The 26,486-nt window shown below is 43.0% G+C and overlaps 1 protein-coding gene across 1 annotated transcript in view; it reads right to left on the reverse strand.

Annotated features, from left to right (window-relative positions):
* rimbp2a (RIMS binding protein 2a) overlaps nucleotides 1-26,486 on the reverse strand; it is a gene marked incomplete at both ends in the record, with an annotated part of 184,490 nt that overhangs the window by 102,698 nt on the left and 55,306 nt on the right. The window contains one exon of the mRNA XM_084324949.1: nucleotides 131-235. Within this exon, the coding sequence (XP_084181075.1) occupies nucleotides 131-235 (105 nt within the window). The remainder of the gene's footprint in view (nucleotides 1-130; nucleotides 236-26,486) is intronic.

Below are 26,486 nucleotides of genomic sequence, written 5' to 3' on the forward strand. Positions count from 1 at the left end.
ACACTGATGTCTCTGATGTGTGTGTATGGGTACGGGACAGGTAAAAAGACGAATTCAAGATTGTCTTGTGTAAATAATTAACACAGTAATCATCTACCGCTACAGGTGCTACTGGACGACCACCACTCACCCTCTGCAGAAGCTTGATCTCCTTCTGCTTGGTGTGGAGGACCTCCAGGGCCTGGTCATGCTCTGCCTGCAGCTGCTGCCTCCTCTCTGCAGCCTCTCTCATATGCTGAGGGGGAGTTCAGTTCACGTTAGTGAGGTATCAGCAGGACACTGCATATTAATCAGCATTTCTGTAAAAGTGCCAGTTTTAGCCAACTTAGCAAAAAAATTAAAAATAAAATCAGATGTTACAAAAAAAGACGATACAAGACACAAATGCTGCAATAACATCACAACCATAACAGCAGTCAGGGAGGAAACAGGATACAGTTAGAACAGGGTTGGAGGTTAAAGGGTTATTCCATTCATAAAAAAAAAGCATGGTGTCATGAAATGATAATATACAGGAAAATACAGTTTTAAAGTGAATAGGTTTACCACCTCCAATGTACAAACCCACCTACCCAACCTCCTCCAATGTACAGTTTCTTCCCCCTCAAATGTATATACTCTCTTTTTCGACTCTTTTTGTATTCATAAACAGTACTGTTACAAAGGGTCAGATTAAACCGAATATATATATTTATTGATTGATATATATTGCATAATATTTGTATGTCGTTTGATATCCCTTGTGTATTCTTTGTACATATACACGGAATATCCCTTTAACCTAGTACAGACCATAATATTTCGTTCTCTTATTGGATAGCGTTCCACCAGCGCCATTGCCATACCCCCAGAGTCGAGTTCAAAGCCACCGTCAAGGCTTGTCTCAACATGCCCGGTTCTGCCCAAGACTACGAGACAGGAATAAGGCTGGTACTCGTTTATTCGCCTAGCATATAAATATGGCGCAGGTGAATACAGAAGTAGTTCGAGTTACCCAAGTGAAGCCTCACCCACGATACAACGTGCGGTGAAGTAGGGCCCGTTTTGCCCCAAAATAGAGTCTTGTCTTATCCTAATACGTTTGTTCAACGTATCGTTCGCTCCTTACTAGTAAAGCCTTCATCACGAGTCAACGACCAAGTGAAGTGAGCAACCGTGCGTCTAAATAGAGCACTTATAGCCGCGTGCGGATAGGATAGTAAAAGTGTCAGAGCTTAGTTGAATAACGTCAAGTTCAACCTAGTTAATGTGAAGTACCATGCACCGGAGAATCTACACCGGTGAATGCAGAGCGCCTTTCCGGCTGGATTATTATTATTATTGCTTTGGACCAGGCTGTTGGAGCGGAGAAGAATCGTCTACACCCACTACTGTGGGATTTACCCGTGACGTGAGGAACATCACTCGAGCCCGTCTCAAGGAGAGGCTGGCCGGCTTTCACCTGTGCTGCACGCATACTGGGATTACAGCTGCTGCTTTTCGTCTGCCGATCAGGGAGTAATATACCGCCTCCCATAGCAGGAGCTTATTGAGTCCCCGTGGATCCAGACTTTGCATTCAAACATTTTCTCCCCCTGCTGGCTTACAACCGGTGGGAACCCCCTACCAGAATCTCCCGCTGCCTCCCCAGAGTACCATATATATAATTCCTAATATTCAGGTTGTATTATCATCTCCTGCGTAATATGAGAATGGACATACGTTATTGATTTGCCTACGCACATTCCTTTGCCTTATAAGCGCATCTAAAGTAAAGTATATTATGTACCTTTTGCTGCTAATAAATATTCTTAACCCAGATTTGTGTGGAACCGTATCATTGTGGAGGTGTTCTCATCATATACTCGTGTACTGTATGGCCAGTAGTAATGTACATAAGACGGTAGTGGTTTAATGATACCATACTTATTAATACAGTCAGGGAATTGTACCCCTCAGTTACAAGTACTGTATATTTGTAGATCTGGTATGTCATAAATGTCTAGATGTAACAGTGTCTATCTGTATGTCATGTATGTCATATATGTTATGATGAATTGAAAATGGGGTACCCTGTTGTAAACAAGACGAAAGTATTTCTCTGGTCTGCATCCCCTTAACAATTGTGTGTATTGAGCCATACTGTATTGTACCCATTCTGCAATCTGTTAAGAAAATTTTCAATCAATCAATCAATCAAGTTGTAAAAACTGACTGATCTGTGAAATGCCTGCTAGGACTTGAGAGACCAGTTACATGATTATTTAGAATAGTGTCGTTAGGCTTTAATGTATGGTTGGAAACAGGAATACCAGTTGAACTATACTGAAACTATCCCACTGACCTGTTGAGTCATGGCAACAAGAACAGTCTGTCATGTTCTACTCATACAGTAAGTACCACTAACAGAATTGTCTATATTTTCCCTTGAACGCCAATGTATTGTGTCCAGCCTGCACCCAGTGGAAAGACTCAGCTCAGGTGACCCACATTGAACCCTAAATCCCCCCCAAATTGTTCCCCTCCTAAATGAGTCACGTCATGGCGGGTGTCTCGTGTACTGCGCTGTGAACTGTGTCCAATGAACAGTTAAGGAGTGGCGTGAGGTCCAAGGTTAAGGTTAAGGGTTGAGGTAGGGGTTGGGTATAGAGTTTTTAAGGAGCCCCAGCGTCATGATGGTGCGCCGCTACATCCGATGCCACCCCTGGAGAGGCCAAGTGAGGTCACATAACACGTTTCCGATGGCTTAAGAACAGAAAGCAGCTTAGAAAAGCTCTGACATTCATCATTTTCTCTCTCTCCCCTCTCTCTCTATATTTTCCCTCTCTTACTCTCTCGGGGAGAAGAAAAGCCTCTTCCAACCCCCTCCAGAGCGGCTTGGAGGTGTCCTGAGCAGGCAGCCAGTGCTTTGCATAATCAGAGAGAGGAGTGTTAAGCTTTTGGGACTTATGGCTGGCTGGGAGAACATCAGTGTTTCCTTACTGAGCACAGCTCTCTCAGGTCCAACGCCTAAATTACCCATAACCACCACTATAACCAAAAAACAAGAGAAACCATAGAAATTGAATTGACAGAATGGCTGTTCTTGTTCAAATCATGCCTGGGAAGTACAGAATATGAAGGTATACCGTCATGGATCCAAGGAGAGGTCTAAGCAAACCATCCAAGTAAGGATTTCTACTATATCTTCATCCACAATATATACTGTACATATTGTAAGAAAATTCTATATGCTTTTAAATTCAACAACTTGTAAGATAGACCATTTTGAATTAAATGGCACCATGCCACCATTTCTATGGGAATAAAGACGTGCACAATATCACAGTTTAATTGGTACTGGAAAATGAAATACAAATCTAATTTCAGAATCAAATCTAATTCAAATCTACTCAAACGACGAGCCTGGATCTAGTCCCATGAATCGCTGTCAACCTGCCTTTTTTTTTCCAGATTCAGATTCAGACAGAACAAAGAGCTGAGCAAGCAGTGGACACAGGACCTAATCCTTCCACTGTGTTCTACTGTCCAAACACAGATAATCTAATCCCATGATTTATTTTTGGGGGGGACAGGTTATTTCAATGTCTCAGGTCTTTTTTGTGTGCTATAGCTACAGTTACAGTTACATGTAACGTTTGGGGTTTTGCTCTCACCTGGGAGCAAAAGCCCTGGCGTTGCCCAATGGTAATTACTTAAGCATTGCATGACGTGTAGGAGTGTGTTATACTCATTAGATCACGCCTAGGGGTGGTTGGTAGTCGTTAGACCCCCCTAGGCGTGATCTAATGAGTATAACACACGACTTCAAGTAATGTAATGCTTTTATACAATGGCCGAATTCACCCAACCTTATTGCTATACAATAAACACACAGTAATTGAAGCATAATGGAGATTTATTCACAAAACCATCCACAGAGAAAATAGATCCAATAGTAGATCCAAGTCTGACCAAAAATAAATAAATAATAATCTACGGCCATTTTGTTTTTGTTTTAAAAGTCTGTGATTTTTCTTTTGTTTCACAATGGGTCATGACAAACCAATTACATAATCCAACATATGTGTAACGAACTAACATATTCCAGTTGACTGTATCTTTTTTGGAGGATTCGTTCAAAATATATTCATACTTCCATTTGTCTATCTATGGCGGACTCATTCAGACTCATTAAAAAAAATAAAAAATAACAATAAAAAAAAAGTTGTGGGAGGGATCTGGGGCACGTGGTTTTTTTTTATCCACTTTTTCTCCCATTTTTTCTATATTTTCTCCCATCCCAATTTCGTATCATCCAATTCAACCCTCCCCTGTCACGGACGCTGTTTCTTGCCTCCCACAAGCCGGCTGCAATGTGGACTAAGTCATACATAGCACAAGTCCCCTCCGGTACTTGAGGTAACAGCAGTCGCATCTTTTCACCTGCGCAGCTCGATCTCTCAGTGGCGAGGAGTAACGCGTGGGAGGCTCACGCTGCCCCCGACACTTCCTGATTCTACTGCGCAGGCGCACCAACCGACCTGTAGGAGTCGCTGTCCATAACGCCCGATCCCCACCCTTCAGTTTTCCCTCCCCGTAATACGGCCAATGTGTATTACTGTGGACGACCAGCTAAACTGAAAGCAAATGTGGAGCGCTGGGCTCGAACTGACGAGCCCAGCGTCTCCAGCATTTCGTGGCGAGTGCCTTGCCCACTACGCTACGTAGCAGCCCGGGCACGTGGAGTGTGTTATACGAAATAACAGCGGCTAACTTGACTGGTTCAGCCAATCAGAATCAAGATATTTGCATGCCATTGTATAACTGTCTTTCTGCCCTAATTGGTACCTGGTGTGTATAGTTGACTTTGCTTTATATGTCCTCCCTGCTTACTACTCAGATTGTCAGTCGTTCACTTAGAGTTGGGGTAGGTATGTTGGACCCAGGTGCAGTGTAGAACAGAGGAGACGGAATGCAGGATTTGATCTTTACAATATAAATATATTCTTCGAGGTGCACATAGAAAACAAAAGACGAGACGGCTCAGTCTCCCCAAAACACGATATGAAAAGAAAGCACTTAAACAGGGGAAAACAAATGGGAGAAAACAAGTCTCCAAAACGGGATAAGCTAATGCTAATGCGGTGATCGATGATGCGGTAGACACACATTCACACATAAACAATTTCACATGACAACAAGGCAAACGGCGAACAGACTTATTCCTCCATGGCAGGAGCGATAAGTCTTAAGTAGCAGTGTACTCACGGGTAGGTTCAGTGAACGACTGACAATCTGAGTAGTAAGCAGGGAGGACATATAAAGCAAAGTCAACTATACACACCAGGTACCAATTAGGGCAATCAGGGCAGAAAGACAGGTAAGTACCATTGGGCAACGCCAGGGCTTTTGCGCCCAGGTTAGAGCAAAACCCCAAACGTTACAGCTACATACCTCTTTGGCCATGTGTATTCAGGAATTTTGTTAATTGGGAAATTATTTCTTCGTCTTTTTACTTTTCTGAAGTTTTACATCCCTGTCTCCCTCTGGAACCTTCTGCAACATGTGACCCAAACCATCATCATGAATCGCAATGAACAAAAGGTTCTGCTGAGTCTGACATTCTGAGGGTAGCTTTGCTGGTATGATTATTAGAGGTATATTTTTTAAGAAGTACAGATGCAGTGAAGTTTGAGTGTGGCCCTTTCTGCCATGGGGCAGGCGGCAGCCAGATTGGTTACCGGGTTTCACAATGACGACACTCAACCAGTAGGGGCACTCAGGTTACACCAATGTAAACCACATCAGATCACCTGGAATTGCACTGAGCCCTTCATGTTGCAATAGTTGCTGGTGGAACCTGATTCTGTGTTGTTGTGTTTACTCAACTGTATGTGTAGATTTGTGGCGACTGTAATTGGTTGTTAATGTGATTTAGAAAGCTGAAAGATTCAGTGTTGGTAGGCTGGCTACCTGTCAACCTAATGCGTAAATATATATGTATTACAAAAGTAAAACATTTTGGTCTCAACAATATTGCCACACTTTATTGCAATATAGTGTGACAATATAGCTTGTCACACACCCCTATTAACTATGATCTCATCTGAGCAGACAAACCAATGCTTTGCATAATCAGAGAGGAATACTGCTAAACTGTAGGACCGAGAGACTGATGGAAAGCTTGTCAGCGGAGCTTTACTGAGTACAACACTGGAACTCTGTCGCCAGTGTATCTGTCTGTCTGTCTGTCTGTCTGTCTGTCTGTCTGTCTGTCTGCCTGTCTGTCTGTCTATCTGTCTGTCTGTCTGTCTGTCTGTCTGTCTGTCTGTCTGTCTGTCTGTCTGTCTGTCTGTCTGTCTGTCTGTATGTCTGTCTGTCGCCACTGTATCTGTCTGTCTGTCTGTCTGTCTGTCGCCACTGTATCTGTCTGTCTGTCTGTCTGTCTGTCTGTCTGTCTGTCTGTCTGTCTGTCTGTCTGTCTGTCTGTCTGTCTGTCTGTCTGTCTGTCTGTCTGTCTGTCTGTCTGTCTGTCTGTCTGTCTGTCTGTCTGTCTGTCTGTCTGTCTGTCTGTCTGTCTGTCTGTCTGTCTGTCGCAAAGAGAGGTGACACAAGACTTATTGTGCAGTACAACCATCGTCCATGAAACCCATTCCTAAACATAATGTAGAACTTCACAAATACATGGGTCTCCATTTAACCCTTGTGTGGAGTTTCTGTTACTCACCCAATGTTCGCAGGGTCTGGTTGACCCACAACAGTATTGGTGTTAACCAATAAAGATAACAGATGTTAACTTTATCTCAATTGCAAGCAATCTAGACAGAATACGTGGTTAATATTTGCCATTTACCTCTGCTAGATCACATTTATCAATACAAATGCTATTAGTTATTTGTGATGAAATGTGATATCTGTAAAGAAAGAAAATTATAATAATCAATTATAATCCAGAGATTAATGGAATAAATTCAGTGGACACGAACACCACGTATGTAATACAAATGTGTAGGGGCACAGTGTGCACTCAGTGAAGGTGTGTTCTTTTATATGTTCTTCACATGAAATGAGCCAAGGCCAATGAGCCCCAGGTACAAAATAAAAAAAAAAGTATTCATTGTAGTTTATTGTACAGTTTTGGAGATACAAGTTTTTCTCAGCAGACTGCAGCTGTCTCTTATAGACAATACTGGTATCTACTCTTAAATACCAAGGCGGTTCAGAGTAGCGTGGTGCTACATTGGCTTCTGATCCCTGTGGTTTCCTCAAAGGTTATATAAAAGGCACCACTGAAAAGGCATATTGTGAGACTAATCTCTTGTCCCTAAAATAGTGGACTGCGAGAGCGCTCTATACTCCTTCCGACAGCATGTTCCAACGAATAAAATATACAATTCTGATGTTCTAAGCCATTGCTCTCTGGGGTGGGGGAGGGGCAGCAGCGCAGTTGCAGCAAAGTAGAAATAATACTTCTACAGCATCTGAATATGAACGGTGAGATTTAGTTTTTGTGTCATCATCACCATCATCATCATCATAATCATCATCACCATTGTCATCATCATCATCATCATCATCATCATCATCATCATCATCATCATCGTCATCATCATCATCATCATCATCATCACCATTGTCATCATCATCATCATCATTATCATCATCATCATCATCATCGCCATCGCCGTCGTCATAATCATTGTCATCATCATCACCATCATCATTATCTGTTGTGGTGAATTCAGTGACCTGACTTGAAAACTGTATTGAATCCTTCAGATGAGGCATATAGTGAGCGATTTTCTTGCTGTCGTCATCATCATCATCATAGTTGTCCCAAATGGCCTGACTTGAATACAAGCCAAGGTATATTGAATCCTAACGGTTTAGCTCCAAACGCCGCCCGCAGCGTGACAGGTGCTCGTTGAGATCAGGAAGCTCTTTGGGAACTCACTTTACCCCAATAGGAAAGCCTTTGCTACAGTACTGTCTCAATAAAGACAAACATATGAATGTATTTTCTTCTATTTTTATATCCAAATTCTGTTCTCTGTTTCAAGGGTCCTTTTAATTACCCCCAACCTAAAAAAAACTAAAACATGAATACAGATTACAGAAGACTACACCTTCCACTGTCCATTCTGTTTGTGTTTTCTGCTTAGCTCTCTCCACCTACATGATGTCCTGCAACACGGTCTGCCCTTCCACCCTAATCAATACGCAATGAGAAAGTGACAAACCTCTCTTTTCCGTATTAGGGAGCGGGTCAATTTTTCCCCCAGATGGGTACATTTCTCTCTCAAATACAGCCGCTCCTTACAAACAGACAATCGATAAGAGACGGACTGAAGCGGTGATTTGCAATGAGAGTACATTTTGCGGCGCTATGAGGCTGTGTCTGATTGCTATTGGCAGCCAGGAAACATAATGAAAAGGGGTCCCGGTGTGGAAACAGATGACATCTGCCTGATGAGTTATATCGCTTTGTTCTAGACTTTCATTTAGGATGAAAAAAGCTGGTTGGAATGCATTAACCTGGGGGACGATGGAAGTGTTTTGTTGTATAAGTAGCATTCAAACATGTAATGGAAGAGGCACTAGTAGGCACAGAATCCTACAGACGAGGATCAGTACTCAAAGTCCATAATTACTTGAGTATTGTGTAAATTTATAATTAATTAACGTCAACAAAGCCTCAGGTGATGTATAACATTCAAAATGTATGGAAAGCACGGTGGCACTTTTTTAATGGATACATTATGTTTTCCATCTCAAAGCTTCTTGGGTGAGCAGTGGTTCCTCCATGTGTTGCTCTGTATACAGTGGTAGAGAGGTGCTCGTTGACATCACAAAGCTCTTTGAGAGCCTAAATGTCCCCCCAATAGACGTCATGCATGTCGCAGCACAACTTCAAATCAATCAAGCATTCACAAAATGTTATAGCACACTGTATAAATCAGAATGTTGTACGAGTGAAGAGGAAATGGAAAACATTTTCAGAGATATAAATCTCCCAACCCTCTCTGAAGAAGAAAGGGAATCATTGGATGCACCTATCCTGGAAAATGAAATTAAATCAGATATCAAATCCTTCTCAACCGGTAAAACACTGGGTGATGATGGCTATACAAGTACATTTTTTAAGTGTTTCCAAGTCACTCTTACACCACTTCTAATATTGCTGTTTAATGATATAGTGGCTAATCAATCCATGCCACTAACCATGCGGCAAGCTAATATCTTGTTGATTCCAAAACCTGGCAAGGACCACTTGCAAAAGTGTAATTTTAGGCCTTTGAGTATTTTAAATACTGATTATAAGTTGTTTGCAAAGGTCCTTGCAAGGCGATTGTAAAATGTTATAGCCTCATTGATTCATATTGATCAGGCTGGCTTTGTACAGGGTCGTTTAGCTTCAAATAACATGAGGAGGCTAATGCATGTTATGTCAAGGGCATGGACCTCCCATCAGTGATCACAGTATCGCTGGATGCTGAGTAAGCCTTTGATCGAGTGGAGTGGAAATATCTGTTTTATGTACTTCCTAAATACGGATTTGGACCGGTTCTTATGAACTGGATAAAGGCACTTTACCATGAACCAGTTGCATCAGTCAGAACAAATGGTATAAGGTCTGATCCATTCCATCTCTATCGATCTACCCGCCAAGGGTGTCCGGTTTCACAGCAAATATTTATTCTTTCCATCGAATCACTTGCCTGTGCCATACGTGCTCATAAGGAAATCAGTGGTATTCGTATTGGTAGTTGTGAGTATAAGGCCAGCCTGTTTGCTGATGACATATATTAACTAGGGCTTTCAGTTTATCGTGTTAATTAGATTAATTAATTACACAGCAAATTATCACGTTATGAAAATTAACTCAAAATAATTTTGTTTTCTTTTTTTTTATATAATAATATTTATTTTTATCTCATTCATTCCATAAGCATGTAGAATAAACATTTACAAACTATTTTTTTAAAAGGTCCATTTGCATATTCTTGGTATCTGATTCTAGGGACATATATGGATCTCAGGGAATGTATTCCCAGTGTCAGAAATACTGTGTCTGTTACTAGGCTTGAGTAAATTGTAATGAACCAAATGAGAATATCAATTAAATTTTTTTTTCTTTTTTTTGACTGTGAATAACACCATGCTAAAATTTAGCAGACCTGAAAAATCTAAGCAAATGAATAAAGGGAATATGATTAAACAGAAGGTTTTGTAGATACAGTACTGAATCCTGCCATCCGGACACATGCAATTTGAAATATGATTATAGAATATAAAATATCAGGCCTAAAATGGTTATGCGATTAAAATGTGATTAATTAGATTAATTAATTACAAATCCTGTAATTAATTAGATAATTTTTTTTAATCACCTGACAGCACTAATATGAACACTAACAAATCCTAGCCATTCCATCTCTCAAGTGCTAAAGCTTATAGATACATTTGGAAATGTTTCTGGATATAAATTGAATTATAGTCAAAGTGAAGCTATTCCACTTAACCACCTAACTTTTCAATCACATCTGGGTTCTGCTCCTTCAATTGTAAGCCAAAAAGGAATGAAATATCTGGGAATTAAAATGGCTTTTTTATTTATTTTTATATACCTGTAGCGCTTTTATCCAAAGCGCTTTACAATTTGTTACTCACGTTTTACCCATTCACTCACACATTCATACACCTACGGCGGAGGCAACCATGCAAGGTGCCAACCTGCTCATCGGGAGCAATTAGGGGTTAAGGGTCTTGCTCAAGGACACATCGACACGCTGCCCGGGAGGAGCGGGAATCGAACCGGGAACCTCCAGATTGCCAGATGACTGCTCTACCTCCCGAGCCACTGTCGCCCCTAAAATCCGATCTCCCATTGAAAAAATGGTTGAGGTAAATGCATCAGACCTTTTAAAGAATATAAAAGAAGGCATCAAAAGATGGACAGTCTTGCCTTTATCCCTATGGGGTAGATCTTTTTTTTTATATTTTATTTTTTTTATTTTTTTTTAAACAAACACATAAACATAAACATGACAACATAAAATTAGATATACAAGCATTAATTAACAGTGCACATCCAATGAAATTACCATTTAAATAAATTTAATATACAAGGTATACACCTAATACTTGCTATCTAATACCCTATACACATATGCTCTCGCTCGCTCCCCCCCCCCCCGGGCCCCCCCCTTGGATAATCCATCCATCATCATTCGCTCCTAACCAGGCACTACCATTCAAATGCTAGTTTTTATTCTCTCCACCACTTCTAACCACCTTGTAATTTTGGATTCACTTAGACCCAAAATTCTTGCTGTAGATATTTCTAGATAAATCACTTCGAGATATGTAAGAATCCAGACCTTCCGGCAAATATTTTCCGGTTGAAACCATCGTGATGCTATCAGCTTTTTAGCCACTGTGATACCAGATAAAACCAATCTCTTTAGCTGTATAGGGACTGCAAACTCGAAAACATCATTCAACAGTAATACAGAGGGGTGTACAGGTATATTCAGAGTTAAGAGATTTGATAATAGCTGGGTCACTTCTTTCCAGAATATCTTAACTGGTGGGCAATCCCAGTACATGTGCATAAATGTACCCTCATCCCCATTTGTACATAAGGAGCATCTGGAGTCTTGTTTAAGACCCATTCTGTTCAGTCTTATAGGAGTCAGGTATGTCCTATGAATATAGTTAAGATTGATTTGTTGATGGTCCGGGTTACGTGACGCAAGTCGAACATTTGCCCAGGCTTCTTGCCAATCAAAATTTATTTCCAGGTCTGGTATATCCCTCCTCCAGACTGAGTCTAGGTGGAGGATTTCATACGAGGACGTTAGTAATTGATGATAAAAATCTGATACAAAACCTCTCGATGTCTCTCTTTCATAGAAGAATTTGTGGTATCTGTGGTGTTCAATTTGTATCCTTAATGGGACACCATGAGCCTTCAAACATAACAATAACTGTGCGTAAAAATAATATGTGGAACTGGTGAGATTACATTTTTTGTGTATTACCTCATAACTACAAAAACCCTGTTTGTTGAAAACATCTCCTAATGTGTGTATGCCCTGCTTTTCCCATCTAGGGAATCTTATAGGTTGTTTTCCAATCAGGAGTGCATTGTTATTGAATAAGGGAGTATGATTATGCCATTTATGTGGGTTAGAATATTTTTTTTGTGTTTCACGCCATATCCGGATCGCATGAGTAATAATGGGGCCAAATTCCAGTTCGCATTGCTTAATTGATAATTTGGTGTATACTATGTCCTGCAGTCTATGTGGTGCTACTATATTTACTTCAAAATTTCTCCAGGATACTGATGCTTGGGGATCAAACCAGGTTGTCAGTGGTCTTAAAGTGTACACCTTAAAGTAGTGGAAAAAATCTGGAAATGCCATACCTCCGTCGGCTTTGTTTCTCTGTGCGGTGGATCTTTTTATACGTGGTGGTTTGTTATTCCAAATAAATTTGTATGCGGAAGAGTGTAATTTTTTCCAGTAACTATCTGGAGGGGGTAACGGTAGCATTGAGCTGATGAAGTTGATTCTAGGTAAGACATCCATCTTAACTATTGAAACCCGTGCCTGTACTGAGTTTTTAAGTTTCAAAGTCGTATTTTATTTTATTTTGGATTTCTATGTAATTGTGCTTCACCGTTTGGCTTATGGTAGGGAATACTTCAACTCCCAAACATCTAAAGTGTTTAACCATTGGTATTTCTACTGGAAGGAGTATATTTTTTGCAGGGGCATTAAGTGGAAGGAAAGCCGACTTTGGCCAATTTATCTTAAATCCCGATAGATCGCCAAAGTCATCAATCAACTTGAGAAGATGAGGCATTGCGGTGTTAGGGTTTTGCATGAACAGTATTACGTCGTCCGCATATAAACTAATTTTGTGTTGTGTGCCCTTGATTACGATTGGTTCTATGAATTGGGATTGTCTTATATATTGTGCTAAAGGCTCAAAGGAAAAATGGTTGAGGTAAATGCATCAGACCTTTTAAAGAATATAAAAGAAGGCATCAAAAGATGGACAGTCTTGCCTTTATCCCTAAATTATTTATAAATAAATAAATAAATGTCTGGCTTCCTATGCAACAACAAAAAACCTAGATTCAGACACAAATCTGAATGATAATTTCTAAGCAAAGTGTGGGATTTATCAATATGAACATGTGCTTGAGATTGTGTGTACTGTATATCTACGCACAGCTCCACCACCGTGCGTACTGTACATGGCACCAAGCGGTAGAATATGAAGTCTGCAACAGATGGAATAAGCTTTCATGCATTAGAGTTCCAACACCGACGTGTTCAGTATGACTAATAATTAATTACAGTTAATTGTAAAATAGAGACATGAGTGTAATTATTGTCAAACCCTATACATACTGTAGCATTTCGAATAGGTCTTTCCGAATGAATGCATCATGGTTTATCTTGCATTATCGGAAGACTTGTCACGGATAGGCCAGTCTATTTGCAGAGAGAACATAAGTAGAGTCCGCTACCCGGGACACAAATTGGAGCATGAAACAACATGCATGAATGCCATCCCTGTGCACATTCAAGTCCTCCACCCTGGGATTCTTCTCAGCATCAGATTGGAGATCGCTCGGGCATTTCCCAACATCATCGGAGCAATAGAATGTGTACCCATGTAGCTGTCAAAGCTCCATCAATCAACAAATTCAGTTATGTGAATAGAAATATATTCTACTTGGTCAATGTACAGATAATCTGCAATGCAGATTTGGCTGATACGTTCTGCTGATAGTGCAGAACAGTTCTGTGGGCCTTCGTCTCCATGGAAGACGTTGTTGAAGACGGATTGCTTATTGGTGAGCGTTACCCATTCAGGCCTAATTTAATTAAATTAAATTGTAATGTTATTACTGGGGTATCTGTAATTCAAATATCACTTAAACGCAGGTGATCAGGGTTATCCACTGAAGCCATAGTTAATGACTCTGACCGACCCTACAGGAGCGCAATTATAACCGGCTCAGGCGCAGCCGTTATAGAGCCATAGAGTGCATTTATTATGGAGTATACAGTAAACGCAAGCGCAAAATAGTGGTTACGAGTTTGTATTCTCCATTGGGTTGCACAGGTAGCAATTTGCTTCAGTGACTTGTTCATTTCAGTCATTACAGAGCAAATGTCGGGTCAGCTTGTCATTTATTTCTGTCAATGTGCTGGGTCTGTATAGGAATGCATCAGTCAACACCCTTAGACGCTCCTTCCTCCTAGGTGTGCACTGGAATGGACAACTTCATTGGATTTATTTATTCGCAAAAAATATTTAAAATCATACGATTAAATATTGTTTTAAATAAAAAGCTGAATATTATTTTGTGTCATGTTTCCAAATAAGATTGTTCACAACGAAATGCTTTCTACCTTCAATTTGTTCAAGTTTCAAGTTCAAGTTTCTTTATTAGTTGTCATACAGAAATACAGGATACTTTTGTATGAAATGCTTCTTTCTGTTTTGCTCCTGAGAGTGTGCTAGTTAAAAACAGATAGTCAAGTACTTAAACAAGTGTAAACAAGACAAACATTTTCAATATACATATGTATAATATACAATGCAGAGTAGTTACAATACAATATAAATGGGATGAGGTAAATGGGATGAGGTAGCTTGTGGTGCCACCTTGTGGTGGTGGTAAGGTAAGGTTCAAGGCTTGGCTATGTGCAATGAGTTGTCAATAATATAATATATAAATCTAAAGTGTGTTAGTGTCTAAAGTGTGTAAAGTGGGTGCTACAGTGAGTTGTCCATTTAAAGTGGTGTGTACGTGTGGGTGTGTGTGCTGTGAGTGTGTTTGATGGTTTGTTACATAGTGTTAATTGTCATTGAGCATCCTGATGGCCTGGGGATAGAAGCTCTTTCTGAGCTCTTTCTGTGCATTAGATGCCCTCCGTGATCAATCTCGCTCTCAGTGAAGTTTATCTTTATAGTTCGCTTAGCCACATTCCACAAACAGGCACTTAATATATGGTTAATTAGGGGCGGTTCTTAGAATCATGCATGAGCATAGACGGTACGAACAATTGGTATTTATCAACACAGAGCGTGCGTACGACCTGTGCAGGCACATTTGATAAATCCAGATTTTTCTGTGCATAGAGACATTCTAAATTCCGAGCGTAGGATCGAAAATAGAAGACTTTCTACGCATTATTGATAATGCCATCATAATGCCATCATACCATCATGCCCATCATGTCCATTATGGAAAAACCCTTTGTTCTATGCAGGAGGTAATACCCTTAAAAATAATGTATGGCAACAACATAATATAACAGGTGGGGCAAGTGATGGAAAGTGGAAATATGATACATTTCTATGAATTTAAAACACAGTTTGGGCACTGAAAAGTGCTTTTCTTATTTACAAATACAATCTGTTATTAAATATGTTTAGTCTAAAGGCATACATATAGGAACATACATTAAGGGGAATTACAGGCAGGAAAGGCATTGTCTCTGCAATGTATAAGCTATCATGTTCAACCACCCCTGATACCAATACCCAAACTAAAGTCCAATGGGAGCGAGACATGGGTATACGGCACCCATATCTGAAACAGAATGGGAAGCAGCACTTAGGAATAGTACTAAAATAGCAAAATTAAGGCTGTCAAAGTTAACGCGGTATTAACGTGTTAACGCCCGATTCTATTAACGCCACTATTTTTTTTAACTCACAATGAACTTTTAAGAGAAGAAAATATATATGGACAGCACCTTGCTTCCTTTTTTTATCTTATTTGTTTTTTCCTGTTGTTACTATACACATGTATATATATATTTTTTTTTACCCTTTCCTTGTACAGTGTCCTTGAGTCTGAGAAAGGCGCTTCTCTCTTAAAATCCAATTTATTATTCTTTACCTGGGTCATTTCAGCTGGTCACCTGGGCGGAAGCCTCAGCCATTCTCTCTAAATATTATGTGTATATTTCTATCTGTCTGGCTAATAAACCTTGTTATTAACTGGATCTCGGTTGACTGAGAACATTCTTCAGGATATCCAGAATATCCCACAATTGGCGTCTACGAACTTGTGACGGACTCTTTGCGTCCTGGCCTGTGTGTTTTTTCATCTATACAGAGAAAAGTGAATATAGATGGTCGACAAAAATGTATGGCAAGGAATTAAAACCTTCCCGCTTTTCTCTGTGCCAGGTGAATGTTACGGTATGTTGTTAATATTGAGATCATGGCTGAGTGAGGGTAATGTGCATTAATATATCTGATTAGTATTGTGAATTGTTACGGGAGAATGCGCATATCCCGGTCCTCTACAGTGTTACTGGGGGATTTGCGGGTTGTAGTGTACTAATCCCAGTTCGGGTGTTACAGACTAAAAAATTGGTACAAATCTGTTGTGTGCGTACGATTCGACCGAGAGTACGTGTGTTTGTATGCATAGCTAACGCTATACGGTTGTGTGTAATTCTTGGAGACAATATTTGGATTGGATTGTTCTTGGTCTCTGTGATGGGTAGGACGTATGACTGACAACAGGGGATTGAGGTAATTCATCCAATTATTGTTATATTATTCAAAAGCTCCAAGTTTGGCCATAAAAGACGTTATGCTTATTATTTTCCCCTTCCTTCCTGAAAACGATCTATTCGGATTAGGTGAACCATTATCATGGCGTAAAGATATAGCTACGGGACATTTGTTGCATGTGTTAAGAGACAGTGAGTTTTGGTTAAATGGTGTATTAAATCTACAATATAGCGCTAGTAAATTTCGAAATTCAGGTTCAGTCGTTATGCTTTAATGACGATGTATAGTTATATCAAGGGTATCCAAGCCTTATCGCAGCATGAGGCTGGAAGATTAAACTAAACAGCGATCCAATACAGACCAGATATGCACACACATTACTGTTTTTATGTTATTATAGTTTTTTCTTGTCTGTTTGTTTACGTTTTACATGGAACCGCATATGAAGCACAGGCTCGTTCATTCGATTACAAGGCGCTGTTTTTTACTTGACTTCCGGGTTATTGGGTACTCGTGGAGAGTTTGAACGCGCTATTTCCGAGGAGAATGGAATGCGTGAACGTCGCTGGAAGGCTATACGAGGCTATCTGTGTGCTAACGTGAAGTTTAATATGCCCTAGGGGTGTATGAAATCCTCGTTTGGTTATCTGTTTTTATTTTCTGTGTATGTACACGCTAATGGAACTTGGGGGGTAAGTTATATGGTTATTCAGTAACTGAACTAAACTATGAGGACGACGTCAGCACAACAGCTTTTTCCGGTGAGTATGAAACAAACCTTGATGCCGCATGACATAACCATCTTCTCATTTACAGTGAATTACAGCTATCCCATATCGCTTGAGTGTTTATGTTTCTTTAATGTACACGTTATAAGTCACATAAAGCTAATCTCAATGTCTGTTTCAGATTTATAAATGCATCTGTGAGCGTGCCGGTAGGCTCGCTCCTCATAAATAGGTTTCTATATCTTAGAATGTGCGCGTGTGATAAGGTAAATGTGCTAAGTTTATTCAACCAATCATTTCTGTTGTGAAACAGTATATGTTTCTGTTTTAAAACAGTGTATGTTTTAACTCCCACGTCTCTATTGTTTTGATATGGTTTACATAGAGAAGCGTGCATCAACTATAACGTATTCTGCATAAACGAAATGCTGGCCAAAATACAGAGAGCTAAACAAACACTTCCTGTTTCCGGGCATGTGGCATACCAGTATTTGTAGTTCACACAAACAGCGTTATTTAGATTTTAAGCCATAACTTTCAAAATACTTCAACACAAACGACATAGAGTAAGATGTTTAGCATAACATAACTAAGTTTGATTTAAGAAGTTAAATGGAAGTTAACACCAACCTTTGTCTAGATACATGATCAAATAATGTTTTAAATGAGAAGCCATAAGAAGCTCTTTTCCAAAATTGGCATTGATGATATATATATTGTGTGTTTAAAGTATATTTATATGTGATATGATTGGTGAATGATAACACTATCATTACATCCTATGATAAAATGTATGAGGACTAGCTAATGTGTTTTGAGCACACAGGCAGTCAAAGAGAATTCACCCAGACGAATAAAAAAATTGTGGGAAATTAACATGTTTTTGTGTTTACAGGAACCAAACAGACAACCAAGAGGCAGACCGATTTAACACTAAATTGAATTACAGAGCAATGTTTAAACACTCAAATTGTTACAAAGGGTCAGATTAAACCGAATATATATATTTATTACTTGAGATCCCTTAATCCCTTATCCCTTAATCCCTTAATAATATTTGTATATCGTTTGATATCCCTTGTATATTCTTTGTATATATACACGGAATATCCCTTTACCTGGGTACAAACCAGACCATAATATTCGTTCTCCTATTGGACAGCGACCCATAGGCGCCAACGACCATACCCCCAATGGCAAGTTCAAAGCCACCTCCAAAGGCATGTCTCAACATGTCCAGGTTTGCGCAGTAATACGAGACAGAACTGAGGTTGGCACTAGATTATTCACCTTACGTATAAATACGTCGCAGGTGGATACAGCAGTAGTATTATCCCAAAGTTGAAGCCTTCACCACGAGTCAACGACCAAGTGAAGTGAGCAACCTTTGCGTCTAAATAGAGCACTTAGAACGTGTGCGAATAGGATACTAAAGTGTCAGAGTTTAGTGAAATAACGTCAAGTTCGACCTAGTTAAATGTGAAGTATCGTGCACAGGAGAATCTACACCGGCGAATGCAGAGCCTTTTCCGGCTGGATTATATTGCTTTGGTACCGTGGCTGCTGGAGCAGAGAACCGTCTACCCCACTGTCGTGTGGGATCTACCCCTGTGAGGAGCACCATCGAGCCCGCCTCTAGGACCACAGAGGCTGGCTAGCTTTCATCCATGCTGTCGTGCATACTGGATTATAGCTGTTGCTTTTGTCTGCCGATCAAGGGAGTAATGTACCGCCTCCCGTAGCTGGAGCTTCTTTATTCCGCGTTGACCCAGACTTTGCATCCGAACATTCCTCTGCCCTGCCGGCTTACAACCGGAGGGAACCCCTCAGTGTCTCCAGCTGACTACGAGTGTGCCTTATGTAGTTATTGTGCTACAGGTGGCGTCAGTTATACCCATCTTACTATTCTCATGGACTTACGCTCTTGACCTACTTAAGTGTTCTTCGCCTTACAAGCGCAAGTATAATTCCCAATCTGTAACCTGCCGTTGCTTGCTTAATAATAATAAATCCCTCCAAATAGAACTTTAGGTGTCATTGTCGTATTCTTGTGTGGGTGTTCACCAGATATATCATGTACTGTATGGCCAGTAATTAAAGTACATAACTAAGTAGTGGTTTAATAATACCATACTCTCAATACAGTTAGGGAATTGTACCCCTCAGTTACAATTGGTCCTTCGAGCCGGAGAGTATCAGTGTAATATCTAAATATAATATTGATATTAACCATGGCCAGCGGTGAACACTCCCCAAGCAGCTCTCCCGAGCTAGAACGCCCGCAGCGCAGACGTCAGCCACCTCCCTATCTAGAGGCATACGCTGTCAGTCTAATACCTAGCTTTATACAGACGTTAAATAGGGATAAAGCGGATAGTCAAAGCATGTCAAATCCTACCGACCAGACGACCCTGCCAGTAGAGACCCCAGTGGGTTCTAACGAAACTGATCAAGCCCACGGGGGGGACCAGGGGGGACATGACATGACTATACCCCCAGACAACATCAACGGAATAGTCCCCGGAGAGCTCCAGGATAAAGAAAGCGCTCCGGGGACAGAACCCGACACACAACCAAGAGAAGAGAAGCGTGCCCAGGAGATGGATCTCGAGGCGCGCCCAGAGAACAGATCTCCAACGAGCACTGCCAGAAGCCGATCACCTCCGTCAGTGTCTTCCCCCAGCGAAGCGGACAAGATGCTGGCGCAGGCATTCATCGCCACCCTGGCAGCCTCCACCGAACGCGATCGACTTCAGGGTGAATGCGATCGACTTCAAGCGCAACAACTAAGTGAGCGCGAACATTCTACCATGGAAAGAGAACGCCTCCAGGCTCAACAGACGAGCGAGCGCGAACACGCTGCAACCGAGCGAGAGCGCTTCCAGGCGCAACAAAGGAGTGAAGACGACCGCATAAGACTGGAGACCAGACGCCTTCAGACGGAAGAGAACATTGAAAGAAGCCGCGCCGATGCGCAGCGCAACGCCGCCAATGCACAGCGCGACGCCGCCAATACCCAGCGCGAAGCACAGCGCGACGCCGCCCATGCCCAGCGCGAAGCAGAGCGCGACCAGCTGCAGGCGCAGATGGTAGAACAATTGATTGCCATGGCGACACCCCCTCTCTCCGCACGGAGCTCCCGGAGATCATCACGACAAGGGTCTAGGGCACATTCCCCTACCCGACCAAGCGACCCGGGACCCCGCCAACAGGAGGATCCTATCCACGTCTCCGAACCCCCTCCCGGACCGGTCCACACCGGACCCAGCCACCGGGAAGAACCGGCCTACGTAGCCGAGAGACTGACTAGAAGACTCCAGGACCTAGCAGAGGAAGAGGAGGAATGTCAAGCCGACCAGCAGCAACGTACTCTGGACCAGGAGGCCCAGTACAGCCCCGACCAGCAGCAACGTACTCTGGACCAGGAGGCCCAGTACAGCCCCGACGTCAGCCCCGAGCCACTGCACTACAAACCCCCGACCCAACTCACGGGTGAGTTTGACGTACAGTCATCACCGAGGAACAGCACTTGGGTACCTGGCCCCTGGTACCCACCAAGAACCAACCCACGACAACACGTACGGGGAGACTCGCCCAGGAGGTCTCTTCCCCTACGCTCACCAATGTGCCAGCCATCCATGGCATCGTACCTTGGCACACCGACGTTCCCAGACTTTACGCGCGAGGACAGAGCACAGTACACGGAATTACGGATGTGCTTGGAGACTATGATGTCCGACGTCCCCGATGAGTCGTACAAATATGCCATCCTCCTCAAGCACCTCAAGGTGCCCAGAGCGCATAATATAGCGCTGGCATATTCCAACTCAAGCACCCCATACTCCGCGGCTCTAGTGGCCCTCGACCAGCGTTATGGACGCATATGGGACTACGTGATACAAGAAATAAGAGACATCGACCGCCTCCCCCCAGCCAAAGACAATAGAGCATTGGATGACCTCTCTATCAAGGTACAATCCCTGGTAGGGATGCTGGGGTCCCAAAGGGAAAAAGGGAGATATGAACTATATGCTAACTCTAATGTGGAACGAATACTAGAGAAGCTCCCTCCAGCCCGCCAAGAGCGCTTTCGGCGGCAGAGAGACCACCGTGATCCCGACGGTCCCGAGCCATCCCTCCTAGACCTGGCCGACTTCCTCGCGAGAGAAGTCAGCAGCCTACGACTGGATACGTTCGTGTGGAGTGGACCAAACCCAAGAGATGGACCTCGGAGACCTAATGATAACCGCCGGTCGGTGACCGTTATGCACCAAGCCGAATCAGTACCGCAGCACAAGAACCACAACACCCCCTCGACGAAAGAGGAGTGGAAGATTGAATCCCAGTACTGTGAAGGGGAACATCGGCTGTATAAATGTGACAATTTCAAGAAGCTGACCACGGACGAGGTGAGTCAGTGGATCAAAGCCAACCGCCGCTGCTTCCGCTGCGCGCGCAGCCATATGGCAGCTGAGTGCCGTTTAAAGAAGAAATGCAGCATGTGCGACGGCGCCCACTTGGAGGTCCTGCATGACATCAACAAGCGTCCGCCAGGACAACAAAGTGGGCCCGTCACGGTGATGTATCAGGCCGAGGCGGTGGCACCAGTACCGAAGATCCACCAGACCGCCCCCTGGTGTACCGACTGCTACAGCAGACACTGGGAGTCACGGTGCTACTCGGACGACCGCGAGTCGGCACCACTCCAGAAGATCCAAGGCAACCCACCAACAGGAGTGCTCCACATAGACCAGCATAGCGGGACCCCCCGAGTGCTCATCAAAGTGGTCAGAGTGCTCCTGAGCTACGAGGACAAGGTCCTGGACACTTACGCCGTCCTAGACGATGGGTCTGAAAAGACTCTCCTCCTCGCTTCCGCCGCAGCCCAGCTGGGTCTGCAGGGTGCCAAAGGAACAATGACAATACGTACCATTAGAAGAGACCAGAAGACCATAAAGGGTGAAAATGTCTCCTTCAAGATAGCAGCGGTGGACCAGCCCGAGAAGCAGTATAGCATCACCAACGTCTTCACCAGCCACGACCACCTGAGACACCTGAGACAGTTAAGGAAGTTCAGAGTATCGGGGAAGATACTCCAGTCCTTCTACTCAGGAGCTGTAGAGAGCATCTTGACAGGAAACATCACTGCCTGGTATGGGAACAGCACGGCACAGGACAAGAAGGCCCTACAGAGAGTGGTGCGCTCAGCCGAGCGTACCACGGGTATTGCGCTACCTCCCCTGCGGGCTCTATACAACAAGAGGTGCAAATCCAGAGCCTGCAGGATAATGAAAGACCCCCACCACCCCAATAACAGCCTGTTCCAGCTGCTGAGGTCAGGCAGACGCCTGCGAACCCCAGCTACTAGGACCGAGATGCTTAGGCTAAGCTTCTTCCCCCAGGCCATCAGAGCCTTGAACAATGAACATTGAGAGACACAGAAACTGAACTATCCACACACAAGCACACACAAGCACACACAAGACACACACGCTGAGCACGCTCACACACTAGCAGCCACTTTAACACTCATGCCGCACACACGCACACTTATGGCCAGAGGAAAGGCCACTTTAAATTAGTAAAACAACAGGAACAGTGTATTGCACTACTAAAGCTACCTAGCATGTCCTATATGCTCTGTAAATACTATGTACAGATACCGAGATGGCACACCATGTTACCTGTTTATTGCACTGTTGTTTTATTGGATTCTATTATATGTCGTACCACTGTATTTTTATTGGATTCTATTATATGTTGTACCACTGTATTGCACATCGTCGCGGGCAAGACCAGCCGCATTTCATTGTATACCTGTATGCCGTGACAATTAAAACTCTTGACTTGACTTGACTTGACATAGGCCTGTCACAGTACACCTACCCCATCCCACAGCTGATGGCGAAGTACGTGCACCTACGTCAACTACCTATACCGCTCATCGACGGCGCCACACCGACCCTGCTCATAGGCTCCGACCACGCGGACCTCATTCTCCCAATTGAGGCGGCCCACATCGGACCCAAAGGATGCCCAGTCGCGGTTCAGACCCGACTGGGGTGGACGCTCCAGGGCCCCCTCTACGGACTTGACAGTCAACCCACGTCTACACGCTGCCTGCACACAAAGGTGAGAACACCGGCCACTCTCCCGTACAGCCCGTTGAGAGGCTACTGACATTAGACGAGAGGCCTGTGAGAGAACCGTGGGCACAGGAAGAGGGAGTTCCGAACTCCACCCCCCTCAGCTGCGCTCCAAGCAACGTAGCTGACCTCGAACCCAGCACCCCAAGCGACTCCTTGATGGGGCGGCCGGAACCGGCCCCTCCTCAGACGGGGTACAGACCAAACAAGAGGAACAGACGGAGGATGTGGAGGCACAGCCAAGCACAGATCAACCAGTCTCAGGCCCGCTTCCTCCTAAGCCCCCTACCATCCCTTCCAGCCCGTCAGAAGCGGGTCAAGGACGGGGACAACTTAAAAGTGGACACGGTCGTTATGATCATAGACCAGTCACTACCCCGAGCTGCGTGGCCGGCCGGCCGCGTAAGCAAAGTGATCACTGGTGCAGACGGAAAGGTCAGAGCGGCAGAAGTTCTTGTCCAGGGACGGACATACACCCGACCCGTGGCGAGGCTGATAGAGTTGCCAAGGCTCCCTGACTCCCTTGATGACGACCATGACCCACTGACTTTGTGAATGGCCCTACTCCCCACAACGGACATTGAGTAGTTGACAAGACGGTTAATCTGTCTCTGCTTTATCTAATTAGGTGCGGACTAATTAGGAGGCGGCTGTTACAAAGGGTCAGATTAAACCGAATATATATATTTATTACTTGAGATCCCTTGTATAATATTTGTATATCGTTTGATATCCCTTGTATATTCTTTGTATATATACACGGAATATCCCTTTACCTGGGTACAAACCAGACCATAATATTCGTTCTTCTATTGGACAGCGACCCCTAGGCGCCAACGACCATACCCCCAATGGCAAGTTCAAAGCCACCGCCAAGGCATGTCTCAACATGTCCAGGTTTGCACAGTAATACGAGACAGAACTGAGGTTGGCACTAGATTATTCACCTTGCGTATAAATACGTTGCAGGTGGATACAGCAGTAGTCTTATCCCAAAGTTGAAGCCTTCACCACGAGTCAACGACCAAGTGAAGTGAGCAACCTTTGCGTCTAAATAGAGCACTTAGAACGTGTGCGAATAGGATAGTAAAGTGTCAGAGTTTAGTGAAATAACGTCAAGTTCGACCTAGTTAAATGTGAAGTATCGTGCACAGGAGAATCTACACCGGCGAATGCAGAGCCTTTTCCAGCTGGATTATATTGCTTTGGTACCGTGGCTGCTGGAGCAGAGAACCGTCTACCCCACTGTCGTGTGGGATCTACCCCTGTGAGGAGCACCATCGAGCCCGCCTCTAGGACCACAGAGGCTGGCTAGCTTTCATCCATGCTGTCGTGCATACTGGATTATAGCTGTTGCTTTTGTCTGCCGATCAAGGGAGTAATGTACCGCCTCCCGTAGCTGGAGCTTCTTTATTCCGCGTTGACCCAGACTTTGCATCCGAACATTCCTCTGCCCTGCCGGCTTACAACCGGAGGGAACCCCTCAGTGTCTCCAGCTGACTACGAGTGTGCCTTATGTAATTCTTGTGCTACAGGTGGCGTCAGTTATACCCATCTTACTATTCTCATGGACTTACGCTCTTGACCTACTTAAGTGTTCTTCGCCTTACAAGCGCAAGTATAATTCCCAATCTGTAACCTGCCGTTGCTTGCTTAATAATAATAAATCCCTCCAAATAGAACTTTAGGTGTCATTGTCGTATTCTTGTGTGGGTGTTCACCAGATATATCATGTACTGTATGGCCAGTAATTAAAGTACATAACTAAGTAGTGGTTTAATAATACCATACTCTCAATACAGTCAGGGAATTGTACCCCTCAGTTACACAAATTGTATCACAAAAGACTTAAACTAACCCTAACCCAGTAATGTACATTTGAACACGAGAATCAGCTGAGGATGGTGTGGAGCTGAAAGACAATCGAACAACCATTTGAAACAAATCTGCATCTAAAACACCCACATGTAAATTTTGTTTTACAGGAACAAAGACGATAACAGACGCTATTCAGAGTGGGCACTTGAAAACCACAGGGTAGGGCATGAGGGAGACAAAGCAATGCAAATGCCTGCACTCTGACCACACGAAAGGGCTCTGTGAATGCAATGTCTGGAGATCAGCTTGCCATAGCAAACACCATGATTCACTGGTACTTGATGAATGCAGTCAGGAAATTACTCACAATTATATTTTTCCACTAACTAAATAACATGCATGACTCTTCCTTTTAACAAACAAATACATTTCTATGACTGCAAATATCAACAACACCAGTTGGAACATCAATATAATAATTTACACAATGATTATCAAAATGTACAAGGTGTACATTTACATTGGTAATTTAGCTGACGCTTTTATCCAAAGCGACTTACAGGTTATGTGTGACAGCAGTGGCGAATATTGATGGAAGCCAAGCTTCCCCAAAAATACAGTAAAAAAATTAAAAAATGTAAAGTAAAAAAATAAAAAAAATAATAATTTTGTTTATAGTTTACAATAATAAAAAAGATCGTTATTTTCATCTCTGTGTTATAATAATGTTCTCCCTAACACTGTCACTGTCCTGTGGCCCATACTCACTGACTCAGTCTGCAGTCTTCGGCCAGCCTGGAGGCTCACGAGGTAAAGCTGGGAAGGAGGTCAGGACGCTAACATAGGCTGGAGATCAGATTTTTCCATAGCCTATGTGTGCGAGGACGCTTCGCGTCTGGCCATAAGTGGCCAATCAAATCACATTAAAAGCAAACGTGACCAAACGTCTTCGCCTTGTGGGGCACTTTGGAATATGCAATGAAGCATTAGCACTTTATTAGCAACTTATCTTTCACCGGCGGGACATTTACTGCAGCACACCACTGTGGATATTATGATTTAACAAATCTATCTGTCCAGGAGCAGGACCACATTATTGGCCAGGTAAGCAGCCTACATAGGCAAGCTTGGTTTCTAACTAATGTTATCAAGCTAGCTTGGATGCTAACTACTAACGTTATCAGGCTAGCTTGGATGCTAACTACTAACATTATCAGGCTAGCTTGGATGCTAACTAACGTAACCAAGCTAGCTTGGTTGTAGCCACTTT

Source organism: Notolepis coatsorum, assembly GCF_963971535.1.
Source record: "Notolepis coatsorum genome assembly, chromosome: 11".
In the NCBI taxonomy this organism is placed as follows: Eukaryota; Metazoa; Chordata; class Actinopteri; order Aulopiformes; family Paralepididae; genus Notolepis; species Notolepis coatsorum.